Source organism: Monodon monoceros, unplaced genomic scaffold (assembly GCF_005190385.1).
Source record: "Monodon monoceros isolate NGI ecotype Baffin Bay Population unplaced genomic scaffold, NGI_Narwhal_1 Super_Scaffold_11, whole genome shotgun sequence".
Classification (NCBI taxonomy): domain Eukaryota; kingdom Metazoa; phylum Chordata; class Mammalia; order Artiodactyla; family Monodontidae; genus Monodon; species Monodon monoceros.
The window spans coordinates 4,329,938-4,353,124 of record NW_021703767.1 but is presented as its reverse complement, the minus strand read 5'-3'; the positions used below and the strand labels follow the sequence as shown (position 1 = coordinate 4,353,124).

The 23,187-nt window shown below is 39.6% G+C and overlaps 1 protein-coding gene across 1 annotated transcript in view; it reads left to right on the top strand.

Moving 5' to 3' along the window:
- The window catches only part of BACE2 (beta-secretase 2), an 86,502-nt gene extending 67,677 nt beyond the window's left edge, over positions 1-18,825 (top strand). The window contains exon 9 of the mRNA XM_029215526.1: positions 18,348-18,825. Within this exon, the coding sequence (XP_029071359.1) occupies positions 18,348-18,601 (254 nt within the window). The 3' untranslated portion in view covers positions 18,602-18,825. The remainder of the gene's footprint in view (positions 1-18,347) is intronic.
- The last annotated feature ends 4,362 nt before the right edge of the window (positions 18,826-23,187 follow it).

Below are 23,187 nucleotides of genomic sequence, written 5' to 3'. Positions count from 1 at the left end.
TGATAGGATGGTTAAACCGCTTCCACTTGGAAATGTCACAGAGTTAGCGGCTTGCTTGAAATGAAGTGTTCCCACAGCACACGATTTACAGGGAGAATCAGGTACTTCTGACCGATAGCCCAAGCTAGCGAGGAGAAAGCAAATCATAGAAGTAGCAGGAGATGGAGTCGCTGGAGGGATGGAGAAAGCACGTGCACCATGGCGGAGGCCGAGAGAGATGCCGCGCTCAGGATAGGGTTTCAGAGGACTGAAAATGTCCCAGTACATTGGATTTGGGATCAGGAACAGAAGGGAATCCCCAAGTTGTACTGGTAACATGCTAAAGAGGAGAACAAGAAATGTGAAGTAGAAAAAGAACTGACAACAAAAAGATAAAACAAGAAAATCAAGGGTTGTAGTGAAATACAAGACTGCCATGTAGTGAAGGAAAGAAAATACGGACATGATGAAGAAAAAAGTCTTAGACATTAGATGTAGTTGTATGACAGGCAGGGATGCTGGCTGACCATGCTGGTAGCCTGTACTCGGACCAGACCTTCACTCTGATCTAAAACCAGCCAGGGGGTTTGGAGGCAAACAGAGGAGGTGAGGGTACACAGGCAAAATGCCAAATGATCACAGCTGATTTATTCAGGAGGTGAGGTTTCAGTTCTTATTTCTTACTACCTAAATCATGGTCTTAAAATAGAGGCCCAGTAAATAAAGCAGGTAAGTGATGCTTCATATTCTTGTTTCAACACGCTGTCTATTCCCACGAAGTAGAATAACAATTTGGAGAACAGAAAAAGAGAAATATTCAATGGAAAAATTAAGTATTAGGCCATTCATATTCTATATAAATAAAATCATCTAACCCCAGGTACATATTTGATATCTTGCAATATATCTTCTTAATATCAGTGCAGATTTCTTTGTATTAGTGAAAAGGCTTGGAATCCTTGAGACTTGACATTTTCTTTTTATCTTAGTCATGAGTAAATGTTTACCTTTCAGCTGTGTATTAACTCTTTCAACCTGTTAGATTATCACTGAAAGAGAGCTTTCTCTGTAGCATTACCTGGGACTGTACAACCTGGAACACCACTGTATCTCCCAACTGTGACTCTTTCCCTTCTTCTAACCCAGAGGATCTAAGAACTACGGCAATTTCCCCACAGTTTCTGTTCTCTTGTTAAATACCATTAAAGTAGAGGCTATGATGGCAACAGCTGTTATATCATCCACTTTACTTAATACCTCAGAGAGCTAATCACTGTATGTTTCCAGAGTGAATTACTGTTGCAAATAGTTTAATATTAAGTGTCTCTAAGCAGGCCGTCTCTTGCACTTCATCATGAATTCTTTGTTAGGTGCTCTTATACTACCTTTTTGTGGCTATTTTTTTTAAAATGTACTTAAGGCCTTTGTACTTAAACATTAGATTTTACCAGCAGTGGGAATATACTCTGATATGTCTCCTCTTTAGTGCAGATTGTTTAGCCATTAAAATAATTACTTCCCTCAGGGCAGCAGTTAGGAGCTAGACAATGGTCTAAATAAAGCACCATAGTAAGTGGAAGAGATACCCTGCCTTTCTTTTTCTTTTTAAAAGTGTTTATTTTTAAGTTATAGCATGTTTTAAATAACAAAATGTTTTCAATTGCAAGAAATCATATATACACACTTGGGAACACTCAGATTTAACAAATGCTAACATTTTGTTATGTTTTCTTCAAAAATTTTTCATAGAAATAAACATAAATATAGCCCCATGCCACTGCCTTCCTCAGAATTACTCTTTATCCTGAAATCTGTGTATATTCTTCTCCTAATTACCGCACACTTATAATTTCACTTTGTGCTTATAACTACCTTGGATTAGTTATCCATTGCTATATAACAATTGCCCCCAATTTAGCAGCATTCCATGGCCTTGTGCAGGTGCCTAGGAGCAGGAATTGAGAGGGGGCGTAGCTGGTGGTTCTGGCCCATGGACTCTTGTGAGGCTGCAGCCACCTGAAGGCTGGAGGGTCCACTTCCAAGTTCACTCACGTGGTTGTTGGCAGGAGTCCTCTTTCCTCACCATCTGGACCTCATCACTGGCCTGCCTGAATGTCTTCAAGGTAGGGCACTGATCACCCAAGAGCAAGTGATCCTAGAGAGAGGGAGAGAGAGAGAGCACACAACAGAGTCCCCAAAACAGAAGCCACAGCCCTTTTATGACCTAATCTTAGAAGTGCCATGCTATCACTTCTGCCTACTCTTCTGGTCACACAGAGCAACCCTGGTTCTATACTACTTGGGAGGGGACTACACTGAGTAGATATCAGGCAGCAGGGGTCACTGGGGGTCATCTTAGAACCTGCCTACTGTATACTTATAAATGAGTACCTATACCAAAACGTAGGATCGTTTGTTTTGGTGTTTTGGCATTTTTTAATTTATATGAATGCCTTAGTGCTGTGCATATTCCTTGTCAACTTGCTCTGATTGCTCGACTTTACATTTGGTAGCATTTCCATGTTGAAATGAGCACTAGGTCATTCATTTTGACTGCTGTGTAGTATTCCATTGTGAGAATATACCCACTCTGGCCTTGAGTAACATGTGGGTCATTTCTGATATTTCAACTGTGTTGAACATCTTTGTGCACGTGAGTGAGATCTTCTGGAAATGGAATTTCTAGGTGATTTGCTATGCCAGCCTTCAGTGTTACTGCCTGCTGACTAATTTGTCTTCCAAGTAGCTGGACCACCAAAGTTATACAAGAATTTTCATTCCCTCAAAGTATTATCATATTTGTTTTGTTTTCTTTTTTGCCAATGTGTGTATGAAATAGTGCCACATTTTAATTAATTGCTCCTGAGATGACATAACTTTTGATATGTCTATGGGATGGTTAAGCTTTTTCTCTGATAGTGAATTTTTCTATTAACAGCTTGTGCACGTTTTTCTAATTACTTTTTATTGACATACATAAGTTCTTTATATATTTTAGATACTGATTTTCTGGGTTATATGCATGGCACATATTTTCTCCTAATCTCTCCGGCTTTTCTTGGGTTTTGTGTCTTTTATTTACATTTTTAATTTAATGAAGTAAAATTTACTAATCCCTTTTTATGGCTTCTATTCTGTACTTTATTTGAGAAATTCTCCCTTTCTCTAAAAACATAGAGATTATTTTTCTTCTAAAGGTACTTTATACTTTTGTTTCATTTTCTTCTCAAATGTGAAGTAGGAATCTAATTTTTATGAGGCCACTGAATTTTCTCAGCATCATTTATTGAATATATGTTTTCCCACTGATTTTTTCAATATTTTATTGTAAAAAAATTTAATATACAAAAAAGACTAAAAATAATACAATAACGTCCTGTATACTGACCATCTAGACTTAAACATTTTGCCATGTATCAGTAAGTGTATATGTATATATATATTTTTTGCTGAACCATTTGCAAATAAGTTGCAGACATCATGACATTTCACCCCTAAATATTTCATTGTTCATCTCTTAAAAGTAAGTACATTCTCCTAACTAACCATAATATCAATATGACATCTAAAAAGGTAACAATATTTACCTAATATCGTACAATATCTAAGCCATATTCAACTTTCCCCAGTTGTCCCAAAAATGTTTTCCTTAGCTTTTACTTTTTTTTGAAGGCCAGTTGTATTATAGAATGTATCATACTCAGATTCATCTGAGTATTTCCTGATGGTATCATTTAACATTTTTGTTTGATATCATATTCATATTTCCTGGAAACTTAGGACTAGAGGCTTGATTAGATTCAGGTTAAATATTTTTTGCAAGGTACCTACTGAATTTTAATAATTTCTTTGTCATGTATATATATCTGGGTCTATTTCTGAGCATTCTGTTCTGTCCCAGCGGGGATAGTTGTGTATCTCTGTGCTGTAACATATGGTTTTAATTTCTGTAGTTTATAATAAGATTCAATGTCTGGTAGGTGTTTGACTCTTCTCCTTATTCTTCTTTAAAATTGTCCTGGCTACTTTTATCCTGTTATTCAGCTTGTCAAGATCCCTGAAGAATCATATTGAGATTTTGATCAGAACTACATTGAATTTATAGATTCACTTGAGAAGACATCAAATTTTTACTGTATGAGTCTTTACCCCATGAATGTGCTAAATCTCATTTGTTTAGGTCATCTTTGATGTCCTACAGCAAGGTCCTGTGGTTTTCTCTAAAAAGGTCTTACACGTATACTTATTACTAGATACCTGTTAGCGCTTACTGTTATTATAGGTGAGATTATTTAAAATTGTATTTTCTAATGGATTATTTGGTATACAGGCTTTCCATTTTATTGTGTAGTAATCTTCTGTCCAGCCACCTTGCTGGATTCTTCGTTTTTTAAATAGTTGTTAGAATCCCTTGGATTCTCTTTGGAAAGGTAGATGATCTGCAAATAATACGCTTTTTAGCATTTCTAATCTTTTATCTTTTAGTTATTTTCCTTTTACTGATGCTTTTAGAGACACTATTGAATAGAAAATAGTGATGGACATTTCTCCTTACTTTAATGGGGGTGATTAAAATACTTCACCATTGAGCATAATGGATGGGTTAGGTTTGTGGAAGTCCCTTCCAATCCTCAATTAAGGGATTCCTAGTTGCTGACATTGTTTAGTATGACTTTTAAAAGGCTGTTCAACAGTTTCTACTAATGTTAAAAATACTCCTACTCAATGGATTTGAGCAAATTTCACCCTTAGCTATATGCAAAGGAGAAATGAACGTGTATGTCCACTGAAAGACTTGACCAGAAACAGCTTCATTCATAAAACTAACCAAAGTGCTGCATTCATGATAATTACATAAAACTATCATTCTCATCAAACTAAAAACAGTCCAAAGTCCTTCAAAGGAGAATGGATAAATAAATGGTCATCTTTCCATTCACTGGGACACTACACAGCAATTTTCTTTCTGCTACAGAATGTACTTTAGGATTTCTCTTATAAAAGTTTGTGAAAGGTAATTTTTATTTTGCCACACCTCTTGAATCATAATTTAGCTGTGTGTGGAATTTAGGTCAACCGTTTTCCCTTAGTGTTCTGGAGATGCTATTTTATTACTCTCCTGCCATCATAATTGCTGGTGAAAAGACTCCAGTGAGTTTCAGTTGTTATACCTTTAAGGGTAATCTATTCCTTCTCTCTGGGTGCTGTTGAGACTTCTTTCATTTTAAATTTTTAGCGTTTTGAACTTTCACCATGATATATCTAGATATAGATTTTTTTTTTTTTTTTTTTTTTTTGCGGTATGCGGACCTCTCACTGTTGTGGCCTCTCCCGTTGTGGAGCACAGGCTCCGGACACGCAGGCTCAGCGGCCATGGCTCATGGGCCCAGACACTCCGTGACATGTGGGATCTTCCCAGACCGGGGCACGAACCCGCGTCCCCTGCATCGGCAGGTGGACTCAACCACTGCGCCACCAGGGAAGCCCTAGATTATTTTTTCATCTTGCTCAAGACTCACTGTGCTCTCTGATTCTGACAACTCATGTTCCTTGTCATCAACCCTAGAAAATTCTCAGCTGTATCTCCACACCCATTCCTGTACTCTCGTCTAATCTCCTATGAAATAAATTTTGGGAGTTCTCGTTATTTCCTCCATAACGCTTGACCTTTCATTCATATTTTCTTTGCTGCATTTTGTGTAGGTTCCTCAGGTACATCTTATATTGGTCTAGTTCTCTCTTCAGTTCTCTCTCTTCTCTCTCTATTTAACCTATTCTGTGAGTTTTAAATTATGTTGGCTGTATTTTTCATTTTCAGAAATTCTATTTTGTACTTTCTCAAATGTACTAGTTTACCTTTCTGTAGTGGCCTGTAATAATTTTGTTGTGGCTTGTATTTCCTTTATCTCCTTTATCATTTTTTACTTAATTTTAAAAAACGGTTGGGTAATATTCAAAAGGTACAGTGATTTATACAGCACCCCACTCTCTCAGATTCAATCACATGAGTACATAAAATCTTCCCTCGTTATTACTTTTTTGAGCCTCATGATCTCCTATTGTATGGATGTTTCCTAATTTGTTTAATTAATCTTTATTGATAGGCATTTATGTTGTTTCTAATCTTTTGTTGTTACAACAGTGCTGCAATGGATACCGTTTATATATGTCTATTCACAGATAAGAAAGTATACTTCCAGGTTAGATAACTAGAAGTAGAATTACTGGGTTGAAGGGTGTATCATTTGTAATCGTGGTGAATATTGTCACATTGCTTTCCATAGAGGTTATACTCGCTTATACCTGACTATACTAGTTCTCTAGCAATGTATGTGATGGCCTGTTTCTCCAGTCAGACTCACCAACATAGTGACGCACTTTGGGGAATTTTGCCAATCTGATAGGTGAAAAAAGATCATCTCAGTGCAGTTTTAATTGTATTGCTTTATATGGGTGAGGTTGAGTTTCTTTTCATATATCTAAGGGTGTTTGTTTTTCCTTTTCTGTGATCTACCCACTCCTATCTTTTCGCCATTTTTTTCTGTTGGGTTTTTACTTTTTGGTGTCAATTTGTAAGAGCTCTTTATGTCTTCATTTGTCTGGAGGAAGAAAAGCTAAAATTCATATCTCAATCGGAAATTATTTTTCAACTTTGCTTCTGATGAATTTTAGTGTAAAAAATGTTTACTTTTATGCATGTAAATATATCAGTCTTTTGCTTTAAGTTTCTTGGGTTTAATGTCCCTTTTAAAATTACCTTTCTCACTAAAATTATTTTGTGAGTTATTTAAGTATATACTTCTATGTTTGATTTCCCTTGGCATAGAATGTACAGATTAAATCTTTTCTCCCCAAGATGACTACCAGATTGTTTCTATAACATTTATCAAATGAACTATCTTTTCTTGACTAATTTGAAATCCCACTATTACTGCACACCAAATTCGAGTAAATATTTGGGAGATATATATATATATATATATATATATATATATATTTTTTTTTTTTTTTTTTTTTTTTGTGGTACGCGGGCCTCTCACTGTTGTGGCCTCTCCCATTGCGGAGCACAGGCTCCGGACGTGCAGGCTCAGCGGCCATGGCTCACGGGCCCAGCCGCTCCGCGGCATGTGGGATCTTCCCAGACCGGGGCACGAACCCATGTCCCTTGCATCGGCAGGCGGACTCTCAACCACTGTGCCACCAGGGAAGCCCTGGGAGATATATATTTATTTCTGGGTTCCCTATTTTGTTCCATTGATATGTTGTATAGTATTAGTTTCCTTTTATTGTTCTTTTTTCAAAACTTCCCTGCTAGTCTTAATTTTCTTTTCCTTTATGAACTTTTTTTTTTAACATCTTTATTGGAGTATAATTGCTTTACAATGGTTTTTATGAACTTTTGAATCAGCTTGTTTAGTTAAAGAAATAATCTTGTTGGTATTTTAGTGAGTTTTTAATCCCTTTAAACACAGCTGTTGTATAATGCAAGCAGATTGTCGTATTTTCTATCATTGATAGAGAACTAATCTCCTTGGTTTTGTGTCTGCTGACTGTTCTCTCCTGGTGGATTTTTTTTTCCTCACTTGGTTTGTAATTTTTTGTTGTGAGCTTATCTTTAGTGAGAGTGTTCTGTTTTGTTTTGTTTTTTCCAATCTGAGAGAGTTCACTGCACTTTGGGTTGTAAACATGTTCCTGTAAAGCAATTTGCATTTTTCTGTTGAGTGTTTTTCAAACCATGAGAAGTATAGTGTTTCTACACCAAGTTGTGTAAATTTAGATGCCAGCCACGATTTAGGTATTGGTTTTGAGGTTCTGTTTCTCATGGGACAGCCTTTCTCGCACTCAGCTTCCACCCTCCTCAAACCTCAGATAGAGTCAGGCTCCCTTGTTGGTAGAGTTTTCCTGGCTCCCTGTACTGATGGGCCAGACTTTTGCTGGCATGTCATCTCTAGCACCCATGTCCTTGGTGCTGGGGTCTTCTGTCCACCCCCAACTTGTTGGGAATTGGAACCTAGCCATAACACCTATTTCTGAGCTCAGCTACAAATTTAAAATTAAGGGTTGTTTTTGTCCTCATTTCTGTGTGTTATAGCAGGAGAAAGTTCTACCTTTGCACCAACCAGAACTTGAAAATCTTTGGGAGCTGCCCTTCTCCCCTAGTGTCTTTATTTTGGTTTTCGTAATAATCTGTGTTTGTCAGACAACACTTAGCTTATGGGATTAGGCTTCTCTATAAGGGTTGGGGTGGGAAACAGGGCAGTGAGTGGGAGCTCTTTGATTAGAATCTCCTGGGGAGCTTTTTAAAATATGCATGGTCTACATCCTCACCTCCTTTTTCAGCCAAGGTATACAAGAATGGTGGTGGGTGGGTGCTTGATGGGTATTTTGGAAGAAGATCCCCAGATGCTTCTCTTCTGCTGCCCCTGCTTCTCCTCAACTCACCCTCCACTCCTACGGACAGTCACTATTCTAGTCTCAGATCAGAGCCAGATAAACAAGGTGGCAGTCGTGGTGTGTCATGGAGATGGCCAGCCTGGGTCTGCAGCACATAGTCGCACATACCTGGAACAGGTACCGGGGACTGGGGCACATTCACCTGCCTCTCTGTTGCCTGGACCAAATGTCCTATAGCTAGGAAAATAGTAGCGTGTTAAAACTGACAGCTTTCTCTTAATGTATCCAAAGCTTCTGAAATACCACCCATCTCTTTTTATAGATTGAGACATTTAGCACCCAAGAACTGTATAGATTTCAGCTTAGACAATTTGAGACACATCATGGATTGTGGCAGTCGTTTAACTGTGAATTTTCTTTGCGGCAGGTTGAAACTGGATATTCTGGTTCATGCTTAAAAATAGGAAAGTTAACTATTAAGAACAGAGTCTCAGACATATGCCTCTGCCATCTACTTAGAGTACAACCAAAAGATGCCAAAGCCAAGGGCCCCCAAAGACATAGATTAGGCAGCCCTGCTTCCTCATTTTACAGAAAAGAACCCTGAGGCTTTGGGATGGTTAAGTGGCTTCACATGGTTTCAGAGCAAAACGGTACTGAATCCATTGCACTGGTCCTATAACTCCAGGACACTCTTCCAAGTAAACCACGTCCACTCAGAAAGCATCTCAGTACCAACTAATCCATGGGAGGGGACGGGTCACTTCATTTTGTATGCTGTGGTGGAAAAGACCTGACTACTATAATTTTTATAGTTGGTAAAGGAGCTGTCTTCTTCAGGCACTCATTATCGGCTGGGTCCTGACCTTCTAGGAGACAAGACAGAAAATGCATAATTAAAATTTTAACCCAAGCCCTTGATGAAAGAATTTAAAGTAACAGTGTATTAACAGCTGACATTTAGTAAACACTCACCTTAGTCCAGGCACCCTGCTAAGTGCTTAACTCCTGTTGACTTGGTTATCTATACAACAAGACTCTGCTATTACTGGCTTCACTTTACAGATGGGGAAACTGTGGGGCAAAGAAGTTCAGTAACTTGACCAAAATGACACAGCTCATAAGCGGCAACTAGGACTTGCACCCCAGGGACCGTGCTCTTAGCCACGGCACACTATGGCCTCTCATAAATAGATCCAATGTGAAAAGTGAAAATCTGTTCTGTGACCACAGAATTAGTAGTATGTGTAATAAATACACAGGCTTTTCAGTGAATGGCATTTCTAGAAAATATTCTCCAGAAGTAATTTTAAATCAACTTTAACATTGGGTGGCTGGTTAGTGAATGTGAGAAGGCTGTTGTTTCCAGATAATACGTTATGTCTGACAACCTTAAATTAGGGCTAGTTCTCAAAAACTTTAAAAAAAAATACATAACTTTTCTGATTATAAAAATAATACATGTACATTAAAGAAAATTGGATGATGTTGGACTTTTTCTTTTTTTTTTACTATTTTTATTGTATTTGTATATATGTACAGATGGTCCTAGATTTATGGTGGCTTGACTTGAGATTTTTTGACTTTATGATGGTGTGAAAGCCATATGCATTCAGTAGAAAGCTTACTTTGAGGTGTGGATTTTGATCTTCAGCTGAGCTAGCAATATGCCGTCGATGCTCTTGGGATGCTGGGCAGCAGCAGCCTCAGCTGCCACTCAGCCCCACAATCTCCAGGGTAAACAACCGATGACACTGCTTAGAACCATTCTGTACCCAGACAGCCATTCTGGTTTTCACTTTCAATACAGTATTCAGTAAATTACAGGAGATATTCAACGCCTTATTATAAAATAGGCTTTGTATCGGAAGATTTCGCCCACCTGTAGTCTAATGGAAGTGTTCTAATGGAAGTGTTGTGAGCACTGTTAAGGTAGGCTGGGCTCAGCTATGATGTTCAGTAGGTCAGGTGTATTAAATGCATTTTGACTTAATGATATTTTCAACTCATCATGGGTTTACTGGGCTGTAACCCCATCTTAAATCTAGGCCGATGTGTGTGTGTCTCATATATGGAAACATGTATAAACTTGGGCGTTCCACTGGAAGAAAAATACTAAAATACTAAAATCCCTAGGTACCTAGCAGAGCTGGCGTTGGTTCTGTTTTTCTTTTTTAACCTAAATGCAATCATTTCACATGTGTTATTCTTTGACATGCTTTTTTGACTGCCTTGTTCTTTTGATTTTTTGAAAGCGTCATTGAGATATAATTGGTATGAAATGAGCCATTTGTGTTATAGGGTACAATTTGGTAAGTTTTACATTAGGTGTGGAACCTAAAAAGACATCCCCACACACAATATGATAAACATTTTCATCATGCCCCAGAGTTTCCTTGTACTTTTCTGTCCCTCCTGCCCCCCAGCCCTTGCTGCCTCTGACCCCAACCCCAGGTAGCCACTGATCTGCCTTCTGTCACTATAGATTACTTTTCACTTTTTAGAATATCATATAAATGGAATCATAGCATGCGTTCCTTTTTGTCTGGCTTCTTTCACTCGCATAATTATTTTGAGATTGATTTCTTTTTTTCATGTATCAGTAGTTCATTCATTTTTATGCTGAGCAATGCTCAGTTGCATAGATATATCATAATTGGCTTACCCCTTTCACCTGTTGAACTTTTGGGTTGTTTCCAGGTTTTATTGGCTATTATAAATAAAGCTGCTCTGAAAATTAGTGTAGAAGTCCTTGGACATAATTTTCATTTCTCCTGAGTAAATACCTAGGGGTGGAATGGCTGAGTCATAGGAGAGGGATAGGTTTGTCATTTCCATTTCCACCAGCTGTGGAATGAGAGTTCCACAGCTGTGTATGAGAGTTTCAGTGCCTCTACATCCTCACCAACATTTGATATGGTCCATCTTTTTCATTTTAACAGGTAGTTAGTTGTATCTTATTGGGGTTTAAATTTGCATTTCCCTAATGACTCATGGTCTCCAACGTCTTTTCATGTGCTTATGTGCCATTTACACATTTTCTCTGGTGAAGTGTCTTTTCAAATTTTCTTGCCCATTTTTGTATTGAGTTGTTTTCTTATTTTTGAGTTTTCAGAGTTCTTTATATTCAGAATACAAATCCTTTATCAAAAATGTGACTCGCCAGGGGATACGGGTTCGTGCCCCGGTCCAGGAAGATCCCACATGCCGCGGAACGACTGCTGGGCCCGTGAGCCATGGCCACTGAGCCTGCGCATCCGGAGCCTGTGCTCCACAACGGGAGAGGCCACAACAGTGAGAGGCCCGTGTACCGCAAAAAAAAAAAAAAATGTGACTCGCAAATATTTTCTCCCAGTCTTTTTAGTCTCTTAATATTGTCTTTCAAAGAGGACAGGTTCTTAATTTTGATGAAATAAAATTTATCAGTATTTTTCTTTTATACATTGTGCTTTTCGGTGTTCGAGCTAAGAAATGTTTTGCCTACCTCAGTGACACAAAGATTTCCTCCTGTGTTTTTCCTAGACATTTTATAGTTTTAGAAATGTGTTATTTAGTTTCCAGATATTTAGGGATTTTCCAGCTATCTTTTAGTTGTTGATGTCTAGTTCCACTGTTGCCAGAGAACACAGTATGAATTGAATCTTTTAAAGTTTATTGAAACTTGTAGTGTGGCCCAGGATATGGTCTATCTTGGTAAATGTCCTATGTGCTCTTGAAAACAATGTATATGCTGCTGTATGGGTGGAGTATTCTGTAATTGTCAAATTGATAGAATCGTTCAGGTTGTCTATATCCTTACTTGCTTTCTGTCTCCTTGCTCTGTTACTGAGAAAAGGATGTTGAAACCTCTGACTATATTTGTGAAGTTGTCTATTCCTCCTTTTGTACTTTACCATTCTTCTTTTACATATTTTGAAATTCTGTTGCTAGAGGCAGAAATTATGTCATATTTATGAATTGAACATTTTATCGTTATGAAATTACCATGTTTATCTGATAGTCTTCTGCTCTGGATCTGCTCTGTCTGATATTAAAATAGCCACTCTGGGTTTCTTTTTATCAGCATTAGCACGATACATCTTTTTCCATCCTATGACTTTTAACATAATGGAGTATTTACATTTAAAGTAGGCTTCTTGTAAGCAGCCTATAGTTTGGTCTTGCTTTTTATCTAGTTTGACAATCTCAGTGTTTCAACTGGGGTGTTTAGACCAGACTTGAGCAAACAGCAGCCAGCAGGCTAAATCTGGTGCGTAGCCTGCTTTTCTATGGCCCATGAACTAAGAATGGTTTTTACATTCTTAAAAGGTTGTTTAAAAAAATCGAAAGGAATATATGATAGAAATCATGTATGACCCAAAAAACCTAACATGTTAACATGGTCCTTTATGGAAAAAGTCCACAAACCCCTAGTGTAGAGTATTTATATTTAATGTGGTGATTGATATGGTTTGGTTTAAGTCTGCAGTCTTGCTATGTGTTTTCTCTGTCTCATCTGTTCTTTCTTTCCCCTTTTTCTCTTTTTCTGCCTTTTTTTTTTTTTTTTGGCTGCATTGGGTCTTTGTTGCTGCATACAGGCTTTCTCTAGTTGCAGTAAGCAGGGGCTACTCTTCGTTGAGGTGCGCAGGCTTCTCATTGCAGTGGCTTCTCTTGTTGCAGAGCATGGGCTCTAGGCACACGGGCTTCAGTAGTTGTGGCACGCGGCCTCAGTAGTTGTGGCTCACGGGCTCTAGAGTGCAGGCTCAGTAGTTGTGGCACACGGGCCTAGTTGCTCCGCAGCATGTGAGATCTTCCCGTAGCTGTGGGCTCAGACCCATGTCCCCTGCATTGGCAGGTGGATTCTTAACCACAGCGCCCCCAGGGAAACCCCTCTGCCTTCTTTTGAATTGAGCCTTTTTTTCCCCTTGTTTATTAGCTATGACTCTTTGCTGTGTTATTTTAGTGGCTCTAGGGTTTGTAGTATCCACCTTTACCTTATCACATCTACCACTTCCTGTAGTAAAAGAACCTACACAGTGTACTTCCCTTTCTCCCCTCTGTCATTTGTGCAGTTATTGTCATACATATTACTTAGATGTGTGTTACAAGCCACCCAATATATTGTTATTATTTTTGCTTTAATCAGTTATCTTTTTAAATATTTAAAGTTAGAAATGAAGATTTTACAATTGCCTACGTAGTTACAATTTATAGTGTTCTTTTCTGTGTGTAGGTCCAGTGTTTCCACCTGATATCATTTTTCTTCCGCTGGAAGGGCTTCCTTTGGTTCATTTTATAGTGCAGCTCTATGGTGATGATTTCTTTCTTGTTTTCAGCTTTATTGAGATATAATTGACAAAAGTTATACATATTTAAGGTATACAACTTGATGTTTTGATATATGTGTACATTGTAAAATGATTACCACACTCAAGCTAATTAACATGTTCATCGCCTCACATAGTTAGTAGTTTCTTTCTTTCTTCCTTTTTTTTTTTCTTGGTAGTGTTAAGAACACTTAGGATACACCCTCTTAGCAAATTTCATGTATACAGTATTGTTAACTATAATCACCATGCTGTACATTAGATCCCAGACTTAATCATCTTGCATACCTGCCCCTTTGTGCCTTAACACCTCCCCACATTCCCACCCCCCAGCTCCTAGCAACCACCATTCTACTCTCTGAATCTATGAGTTTGACTTTTTTAGGTTTCACATGTAAGTGGATCATGCAGTATTTGTCATTCTGTGTCTGGCTAATTCCATTTAGCATAATGTCCTCCAGGCTAATCCATGTTACACAAATGGCAAGATATCCTTATTTTTTAAGACTGAATAATACTTCATTATGCATATGTGTGTGTGTGTTTGTGCACGCGCACAATACTTCATTATGCATATGTGTGTGTCTGCCTATGATAAATTCTTTCCGCTCATGTATGTCTGAAAACATCTTTTTTATCTTCACTTTTGAAAAATATTTTTGCTTTGTATAGAATTCTAGGGTTTCTCCCCCTGGTATTCTAAAGATGTTGCTCCACTATCTTGTGGCTTGTATTATTTCCGACATGAAATCTTCTGTAATCCTTTTCTTTGTTCCTTTGTACATAATATTTCTTTTTCTCTCTGCTTTAAAGATTTTTCTCTTTATCACTAGTTTTTAGCAATTCACTGGTGTATTCATGTTTCTTATACTTGGGGTTCTTTGAGCCTCCTGGATCTGCGGGTTTATACTTTCTATCAAATTTGGAAAATTTTTGGTTACTGTTTCTTCAAATATTTTTTCTGTCTCCCATCCTCTCCTCTCATTTAGGTGGTCCCATCGTTTACTGATTTTCTGTTTTTTTCAGTATTTTGCTCTTTCTTTGCTTCATTTCGATAGTTCCTATTGGTGTGTTTTCAAGTTCACTTGTCTTTTTTCTGCAGTGTATTATCTGCTATTAACACCACCCAGTGTATTTTTCATCTCACGTAATGCAGTTTTTAATCTCTAGAAGCTTGATGTAGGTCTTTTTTTTAATATACAGTTTGTATGTCTCTGTTTAACATGGCTAATACTTCCTCTAGTTTCCTGAGTGGAATAGAGTTATAATAACCATCTTAATATCCTGTCTAATAATTCTGTCACCTGTGTCATTTCTTGCTAAGTTTTAGTTGATTAGTTTTCCCCTGCTACGTCTTGTGTTTTCCTCTTTCCTTGCATCTTGGTAATTTTGTATTGGATGCCAGACATTGTGGATTTTACCTTGTTGGGCACTGAATATGTTTGTATTCTCTAAACTACTCTTGAGATTTGCTCTGGGTCACAGTTAAGTTCCTTAGAAAGAGCTTGATTCTTTTTTGTCTTGCTTTCAAGCTTTATCAGAGGGATCAGAGCAGTGTTTAGTCTGTGATTAATCTTTCTTATTACAGAGGAAAGACCCTTAGTACTCTAAGTACCCTGTGAATTGAGTGAGTTTTTCTGGGGTTTTGTTTGTTTTTGTTTGTTTTTTTCACTGTGGGAAACAGAGTGAACAGGAAATAATTGGCAATAGGCATTATTCTCAGCCCTGCGTGAACTCCAAGCACTGTTTCTTTTAATCCTTCCAAGTGGTTCTTTCACTGGCCTTCATTCATTTTAAGGTCAGCACTCCGCTGGAGGCTCAGGGGAGGCCCTCTGGAGATGTGTGGCATTTCTCTGTGTAGCTGTCCCCTCTGCATCCCTCTCCGTGCAAACTCTAACAGCCTTTGCTTCTCTGCCTCTGTCTCCCCAACTTGGGGAGACCACCATAGTCCGCCAGTGTCACTCTTCTCTGTGCCACAACCCAGAAACTCTCTCAAGGCAGTAAGAAGGGCACCTGTGCAGCTCACATCATCTGTTTCCCATCTCTCAGGATTTACTGTCTCTCCTTGTTCAAGTTTTAATATCTTCAGAGTCTTTTTTTTCATGTTTTTTTTTTTTTGTCTATTTTAGTTGTTTCAGGTGGGAGGGTAAATCTGGTTCCTCTTCCATCTTGTCTAGAAGCAGAAGTGGTTTCAAGTGATTTTTCATTTCTTTGTGCTTTGCTCTATTAAGATATTGTCTTTGCACTAAGCATGTTTCACTCTCATAATTGCATTTGTTAAAGCTTCTCTATTTACAAAGTAAATAAATCTTTGAAAAGACAAATGACCTACTGTGGAAAGACATTTGCAGCAAAAAAAAAGTTTTTTACCATATAAACGCCTCTTACAAATCCATGAGAAAAAGATAGAAATGATAATAGATATAGAAATGGCCAGTGAGTGTATTTTTCAAATGGTCCCCCAACTAGTAATCAAAGAATTGTAAATATTATGATCTTGGATTAAGGACCATCATTCTTCCTTATAGATGCTGGTGCGAGAGTGGGAAGTGGCACCCCCATCCTATGCTGGCGGGCATGCGTGCACAGTGGCTCAGCCTTTCTTGTGGGCATGTTGTCAGCATATATCCAGATGCCTAAAAATGAGCCTACCTTGAGCCATATTTTACTTTATTTATTCATTCTGAAACATGATAAGAATATGGGCAAAGATTTAGGTACAGTATGTTTGATATGTCAGTGTTTATAATGGTGGAAATATTGAAAACCACTTAAAGTCACAGATAGGGATTGATAAGCAAATGCGATACATCTATAGTTTGGTTTTTTTGTGTAGTCATAAAAACAGCATTGTGGAAAATTAATATCAAAAATTAATATCATTGTGATATCAAAAGATTTTTATCACATGTAATGTGAACATACAGTATATGAAACAGCATGCATTACATGATCCCATCTTTGTTTAAAAAATTGATGCCTATGATTATACTCTATGAATATTGACGTTTCTGAGTGGTGAATTTATGAGTTTTTATTTCCTTATTTTCTTATATTTTCAAATTTTCTATTGTACTTATGTATCGCTTTTGTAATAAGAAGAGTGGAGTGATTTTTTGTTATTTAAAATGTTTGTTAAATGCTATAGGCCAGGTATTGGCCAGCTTTTTCCACGAAGAGCCAGATAGTAAATATTTTAGGTTTTTGAGCCAGATGGTCTCTGTCACAACTGTCCCACTCTGCTGTTTTAGCACAAAAATAACCATAGACAATACATAAGTGAATGAAAGTGGCTGTGTTCCAACAAAACTTGATTTTCAAAAGGACCTGGCAGGCTGCCGGTAGCTGAAGATGCTATAGCCACTTGGGTGTCTAGATTAACTGAAGGCCAGCATCCCTCTGTTCGTAGGTATTTGCAGGCTCTGTTCCTTGCTTTTCTCTCCCAGCACATTTAGAAAAAGCCATGGATCCACATTAACAAAATCCACATTTGTAACAAGAAAACGTAACCTCTTTGCAAACTATTTGAGTTTGTCTTTTCCCGCATTTTAAACCATACTTTTAACTATTATTCCATTGTTATTTTGACTTTCTCTTTCCTCAGTAAAAAAAAAAAAAAAAAAAGATCTTACTTGGCAGGTCTTAGGATCTGGAGGCTTTACTTACAGGAAAATTAATGCTTAGCCATGTTCGTTTCTGGCACCTAAATAGTCATTTCTGCAGTTAAATACAGGTAAATGGGTCATGAGGCCTTTTTCTTTTTCCAGGTAGAACTGGAGATGCCAAGCAAATTCTATACTTCTGAAAGGAGCAGATCAGGCTAGTGTAGACAAATGAAATACTGGCAATCCCCAACCTGCTTCAGGAAATCACTTCAACTTCCTTCTCCAGGAAGAACATTTTTCAAGAGTCAGTTTGCAAAAGTCACGGGATGAATTGTAGCCGTGCTTTTTCTTGGTTACCCGTTATGTCCTGAATCTGCTGTTGCACTCACTAACCACTCTTGATTCTGCGTCCTGTGTACACTGGAGATGTGACATAGGACAAGAGTGCAATGGGGAAGGGTCTCCTGGGCCAGGCTTACCCAGCTGGTCTTGGAACCCATTAGGAATGTGGGTCAGGCTGATGTGAGCATGTTACCTACTGGGGAATCCACCGCGGAGCACGCACTCAGGTTGACTCCACAGGGGAGATCCGTGAGATTATGGCAGGTGCGGCTGAGTTTTCTGTTCTAGATGCTACTTCTCTTCCTACTTCCTTGTCCTACTCTTCCTTCCTCATCTCCTCTGAGGAAGCACGACCACACAGCTCCTAACAGGCTCTGACTGACACACCCTCACCTGCATAGCGCTCCAGCCTTGCCAGGCTCCTCGAATCACCTGACGCCTCCGCATGGGCCCTTCCGCACATTGCTCCCCACCGTGTGGGTCCAACAGCTGCAGACCTTGAAACATGCTGTCGTTCCAGTGCGAAGGGGACCGGACCCTCTGAAGGCACATGGCCACCGAGACCTCCCTCGGTGCGTGCTTAGATGCCTGGGCCCTTGGAACCTGAGTGCCGATGTGGCTTGACTTGGGCTGATAAAGCACAGGGTTATCTCTTTTGTTGTGTGATAGAGATGGACTGCTCATTTCACAGCTGTGGATTTTCCCCCTTCTGTCTCCTCAGAAATCGCAGGTGCTCCAGTGTCTGAAATTTCTGGGCCTTTCTCGACAGAGGACATAGCCAGCAACTGCGTCCCTGCCCTGCCTTTGAGTGAGCCCATTTTGTGGATCGTGTCCTATACTCTCATGAGCGTGTGTGGAATCATCCTTCTTATCTTAATCATCCTGCTGCTACTTCCGTTCCGGTGCCGGCATCTACCCCCAGATCCCGAGGTCGTCAATGATGAGTCCTCTCTCGTCCGGCATCGCTGGAAATGAAAAGAAAAGCCTAAACTCTAGCAACCTTGAACTCAAGGATTATGACAATTCAAGGGGCAGCAGGCAGGGGTTATAAGGCAAGGTTTCTTCCTGTGTCCATTAGTCTTAAGTCTCTGTTCTGCTCCCAGATGCCTTCCAGATTCACTGTATTTTGATTCTTGATTTTAAAGCTTCCGCCTACTCTCCTACTTCCAAGGAAAATGATAATAAAAGACACCTCATTCATAATCAAAACAGAGTGAATTGGGCTTCAGGCTTTATGTAGCTGGTTATGCCAAACTACCTAGGTGTGCCACCCCCCCCCCCCCCCCCAAAAAAAAGAAAAGGAAAGAAAAGAAAACCAAGAGCCTTGCTTGTTTGGCTTGTTCTCTTCTCCCTCCTATCTCTGGAGAAATAAGTGCATATAGTTTATAACTCTTCTTAGCTAATGGGAAGCTTTTTGTATTAATCACATTTAAGGGTATTTTGTACCAGGCTCGGCCTGCGTCAACGTGGTACAAGAAGGCTCACAGTATGACTGCAGAAGAAGTCTGGGGCCTGATGGTCTAACCATCCTGCCCCCTTCTGAGTTGGAAAAAGAGCAGCAGGCCCCTTTTCTGGGTCTCTCTGTGCTCTGACTGGGAGCTGGACTCTACTAGGGAGAGATGAGCACTCAAGTCTTCACCAGCCTCTTCTGAAGATGGAAGGCCTTCGAGTGGGAAGGAAACCTACTCTTTGTACTCAATACTTCCATAGGATTGTGGGTATAAAAGTAAACACTACCTCTGCTGAGACTTTTTCCCAGGGTCCTGTGCCTGATGGGGGTACAGGCAGCCTGGTTCCAGCCGCTGCCCTCACCTAAAGAATCCTCTTTCCAGCAGGCGAGACATAATAGGTGCTGAACCACACGTCAACCTGGAGACGTTCTGTCACCAAGCTGGTTACCATCACATAAGCTTACTCTTACTTAAAATGAACAAACACTGTATTAAGGAGAAAAACAAATTCTCTTTCACTAGCTTAATTGTTTCTTTTTCCAATTCTCCTCTGAAGGTAGGTTGCTGATCATTCTTTGGGGAAATAGAGAAATGGCTAAATACCCATACTCCTGACCAGCTCTCCGAGGAAGGAAGGCACAAGACATGCAGAAGATGCTAGGAAATTTCTACTTTTTCCTGTGCTTTGGAACCACGTGCTTCTCTTTGCAGGACTCCCTAGGCTCGAGCACACCCATCTGAAACAGCTTAACCAAGTCCGTCAACAGTTGACCTACATGCGTCTTCCCTTTGGCGTGTTCAGTCTTTGGTGATGAGTTGCGTGTGCAGTGGTATCCTTATTTGGGGAAATCCACACCTGCTGTCATTTATTTGAGGGCTTTGGCAAAAGAAAAGCAGATGACTTTAACGTGATGTCATTTGGAGAAGGGTTTAAAGCCAATATCCCTTCTGTCACTGGGTGCCAAGTTCAGGGTTCCCTTTGCATTGCTCTTGGGATGGGTTGGATATATACTACAACCCCATTGGAAGGGCTAACTGAAGTATCTCCTCTGGCTGGAGTGTTATGTGTGTTCAAAATAGGCTTCCTATGGATGTTTCAGCCACCTGCCCTGCACACTGTCTCCCCAGGTCACCTCCATATTGAGAAATAGGTGACCATGCCAAAGAGATGTGGAGCCACTTATACATCTCTTGGTGTCCTCACAGACTCTCTAGAAGCCACAAGAATCTGTGGGATTCTTGTGAAGAAGGTTTGAGGTGTGTCTTAGAACATGGATCTTCTGTGTTCTTCAAGATTCATTCAGGCATGGCCATGGTGGGAACGATGCTTGCCCTCTTGAAATGGGATGATAGGAGATTCTGTTATCAGAAGCTCATTATCATTTCCACTCTCAGCTAGTTGAGAGGTAATAGTTTCAAAATACATTTCAGAGATAGAAATCTCTGGAATTCCAATTCTCTTTTTGCCCTCTTGGCTTTTTCATGGGTTCCTATTTTGTGGGCCGCTTTACCTAGGTGTGAAGGCAACAACCCTAGACAGTGCCTTCCCCTTGGTGTGAAAAATCCAAACCCCTGAAATAAAAGGAGGGAGTTGCAAGTATGACCCTGTTAGTTTTGCTACTTATTTCTTCACTCAGGCATCTTCTGTTTCATTTTCCCGTGTTCTGTTTCCAAGCTGGGGACCATTTCTCTAGTTGCAGATTCGCAGGCACTGTTCCCAAAACACTTGATAAAAGCAAGTTAGATTTCAAGCTTGGGTATTTGAATGAAGTTTGCTATAATGCTCTGTATTTCCTATCAAATTTCTCTACCTTTTCATCTGAGATGTCATTGGATGTGACATTTTAATGGAAATGCTTAAATTACAAAAGCATAACTTAGCAACAAGAATGAAGTAGACAGTTGAAAGTAGGACATTCTCCTGGCATACCTTGCTGCTGAAAATTGGACTTTGAGTCAAAACCCTGTTCGTGACACTCAACTCCTCCAGTTATGTAAATTGATACTTAGCTTGGCAAACCTTCAAGGAGGCTTGCTTTGAACAGGAAAGGGGGTAGCAGTCCTTTGGGGGTGTCATTTTTACCTCACAGCACACTGTGGAAGGTTATGGAAGATGGTCCTCTCCTGAAAGACGAAAATTAGCGTTAGGTTTTTGTCAAAATCTTGTCGACTCTCTGATGGGAAATGGATGCTTCTACGTGAACAATGTTTTGTTTTTGTTTCTGTTTTTAATAGACTGATGCTTTATAGTCTTGATAATTTATTCAGAAGCCTGAAATGAAGTCCTGTCTTCAGAAACTGAAACTTTATGAAAAATAGTAATGGATGGGGATGGATTCTATTCTTTTCCTCTGGAATTTAAAAGAACAAGTGATTGGTGTCTGATCACTATGGCATTTACCATGGTGAACACTTCTGTATTTCTCATGAACCAAAAAACAAGTACCTGGCATTAAAGAAACAGATTCCTTGTGTGTGACAACAGGGAAGGTCTCCCTGAACGCAGTCCACTCCCCAACTTTTGTAAGGATTTTTTTTTTTTTTTTACCTGATTCTGTGTAACACAGATGTTGAGGTCAGAGATAAATTTGGGGTCAATTACAGTTCAAAACTATGAAAGTAACCCACAGTAATGCAGCATTAACAACTTCACAGAGCTTTGGGTAGTAGATTTTGCAAAGCAGTTTTGATTTGGGGATTCTGTCATCTCCTTTAAGAGGAGAGGAAGGATTATTTCTTTATTTAATAGGCTCTCCTCTCAAATGGAAATTTGTTAAATCCCTCTTACCAAGTCCCCACCGGTGGAGTTGCCAGGCATGGTTCAGTTCCAAGTTCTGGCCTAGGGCCACTTGATGTCATTGGAAATAAATCACTGCCCAACAGCCTGTTCCATAAACAACAATAATTGAGTTTCATAGACTTTATCCTTATTAGTAGAAACAAAATAATTGAGTGGAATTCCAGTGCATTTTTCTCTTGCACAAACTTACTAGAATTTATTACAGAACTGTTCAGAGGGAAAACTTGCCACTGAGTTTGTGTTTTTTTTTCTTTTTTAGGAAAAACAGCTAAACACCATAAAATGTAAAATTATGGGTTTTGCCAAGAGGGATACTAGATTTCTAGTGCAAAAAAACCTCCACACAACAGAAGTTATCGTGTACATTTCTAGTGGGTTTTAAGGATTTCAGATTTGAACTTATGGCAGTTTACCAATTAAGTAGCAAGAGAGTGGGGAGGAAAAAAATAAAAATATAATCGAAAGTGTGCTAACAAAATAAGCAGAATTAGCTCTTTTGGAAAAGTAGCTTCAATTCCAGGAATCCTCAGATTTCTTTTACCATTAAAGCTGGCGAAGCAGTTGGAGATGTGATTTATTTCGCACAGCCACAACCCCCAAACTTCAAGAACATTCAGGCTGGAGTCGTGTGTCAGATGTCAGCACGGAAACAGTGAGAAAAGGTGGCCCCTTACGCTTACACCGATCCCGGGGAAGATTGGGGCATCCAAGGAACACAGAGTAGGTGATGGTTGGGATTGGGCAAATTCTAGAACCTGGGAAGGGTGGTGGGGTAAGAAGTCGTGTCCCTTGGTCAGCAGATGACTGCAAAGGTCTGGACAAACCGAGAACAGCACAGGATGTTGCAGGAAACTCATTTCCCTGAGTTTTTGGCACGGCCTACATTTTTTAGGAATTTTCCAAAGGAACCCCTCAGGGTGCATAATTTGTCAAAGAGAAACTTGCTTTGCAGCCATCACCTGTGTTCTAACAAAACTAGAGACACCTGAACTGCCAAGCAGGACCCTGTCCTTAGGCTGTAGGTTCAGGGTTGTGCCCTGGGAAGTTCTTAGGGCAGGGGTCAAGGGTCTGGAGCCAAAGGGAGGTTGGCAGAGTTTGGGATCTGAGCATCTGGGGAGGCCTCCTGGCTGCAGCCACCCTGGTAGTTGCACTGAAAGCTGGAAAACTCAGATATGGCCATGTCCACCCAGCCCTGCTGGCCAGCCCACTGACTCAGAAAGAGTCCTGCAGCTTCTTGACCGTACTCCTTCTCTGGGGACGCCTGCTGTCGGGTACACTTCCAGAAAGAAGGGCTTGAGGGCAGCAGAAGG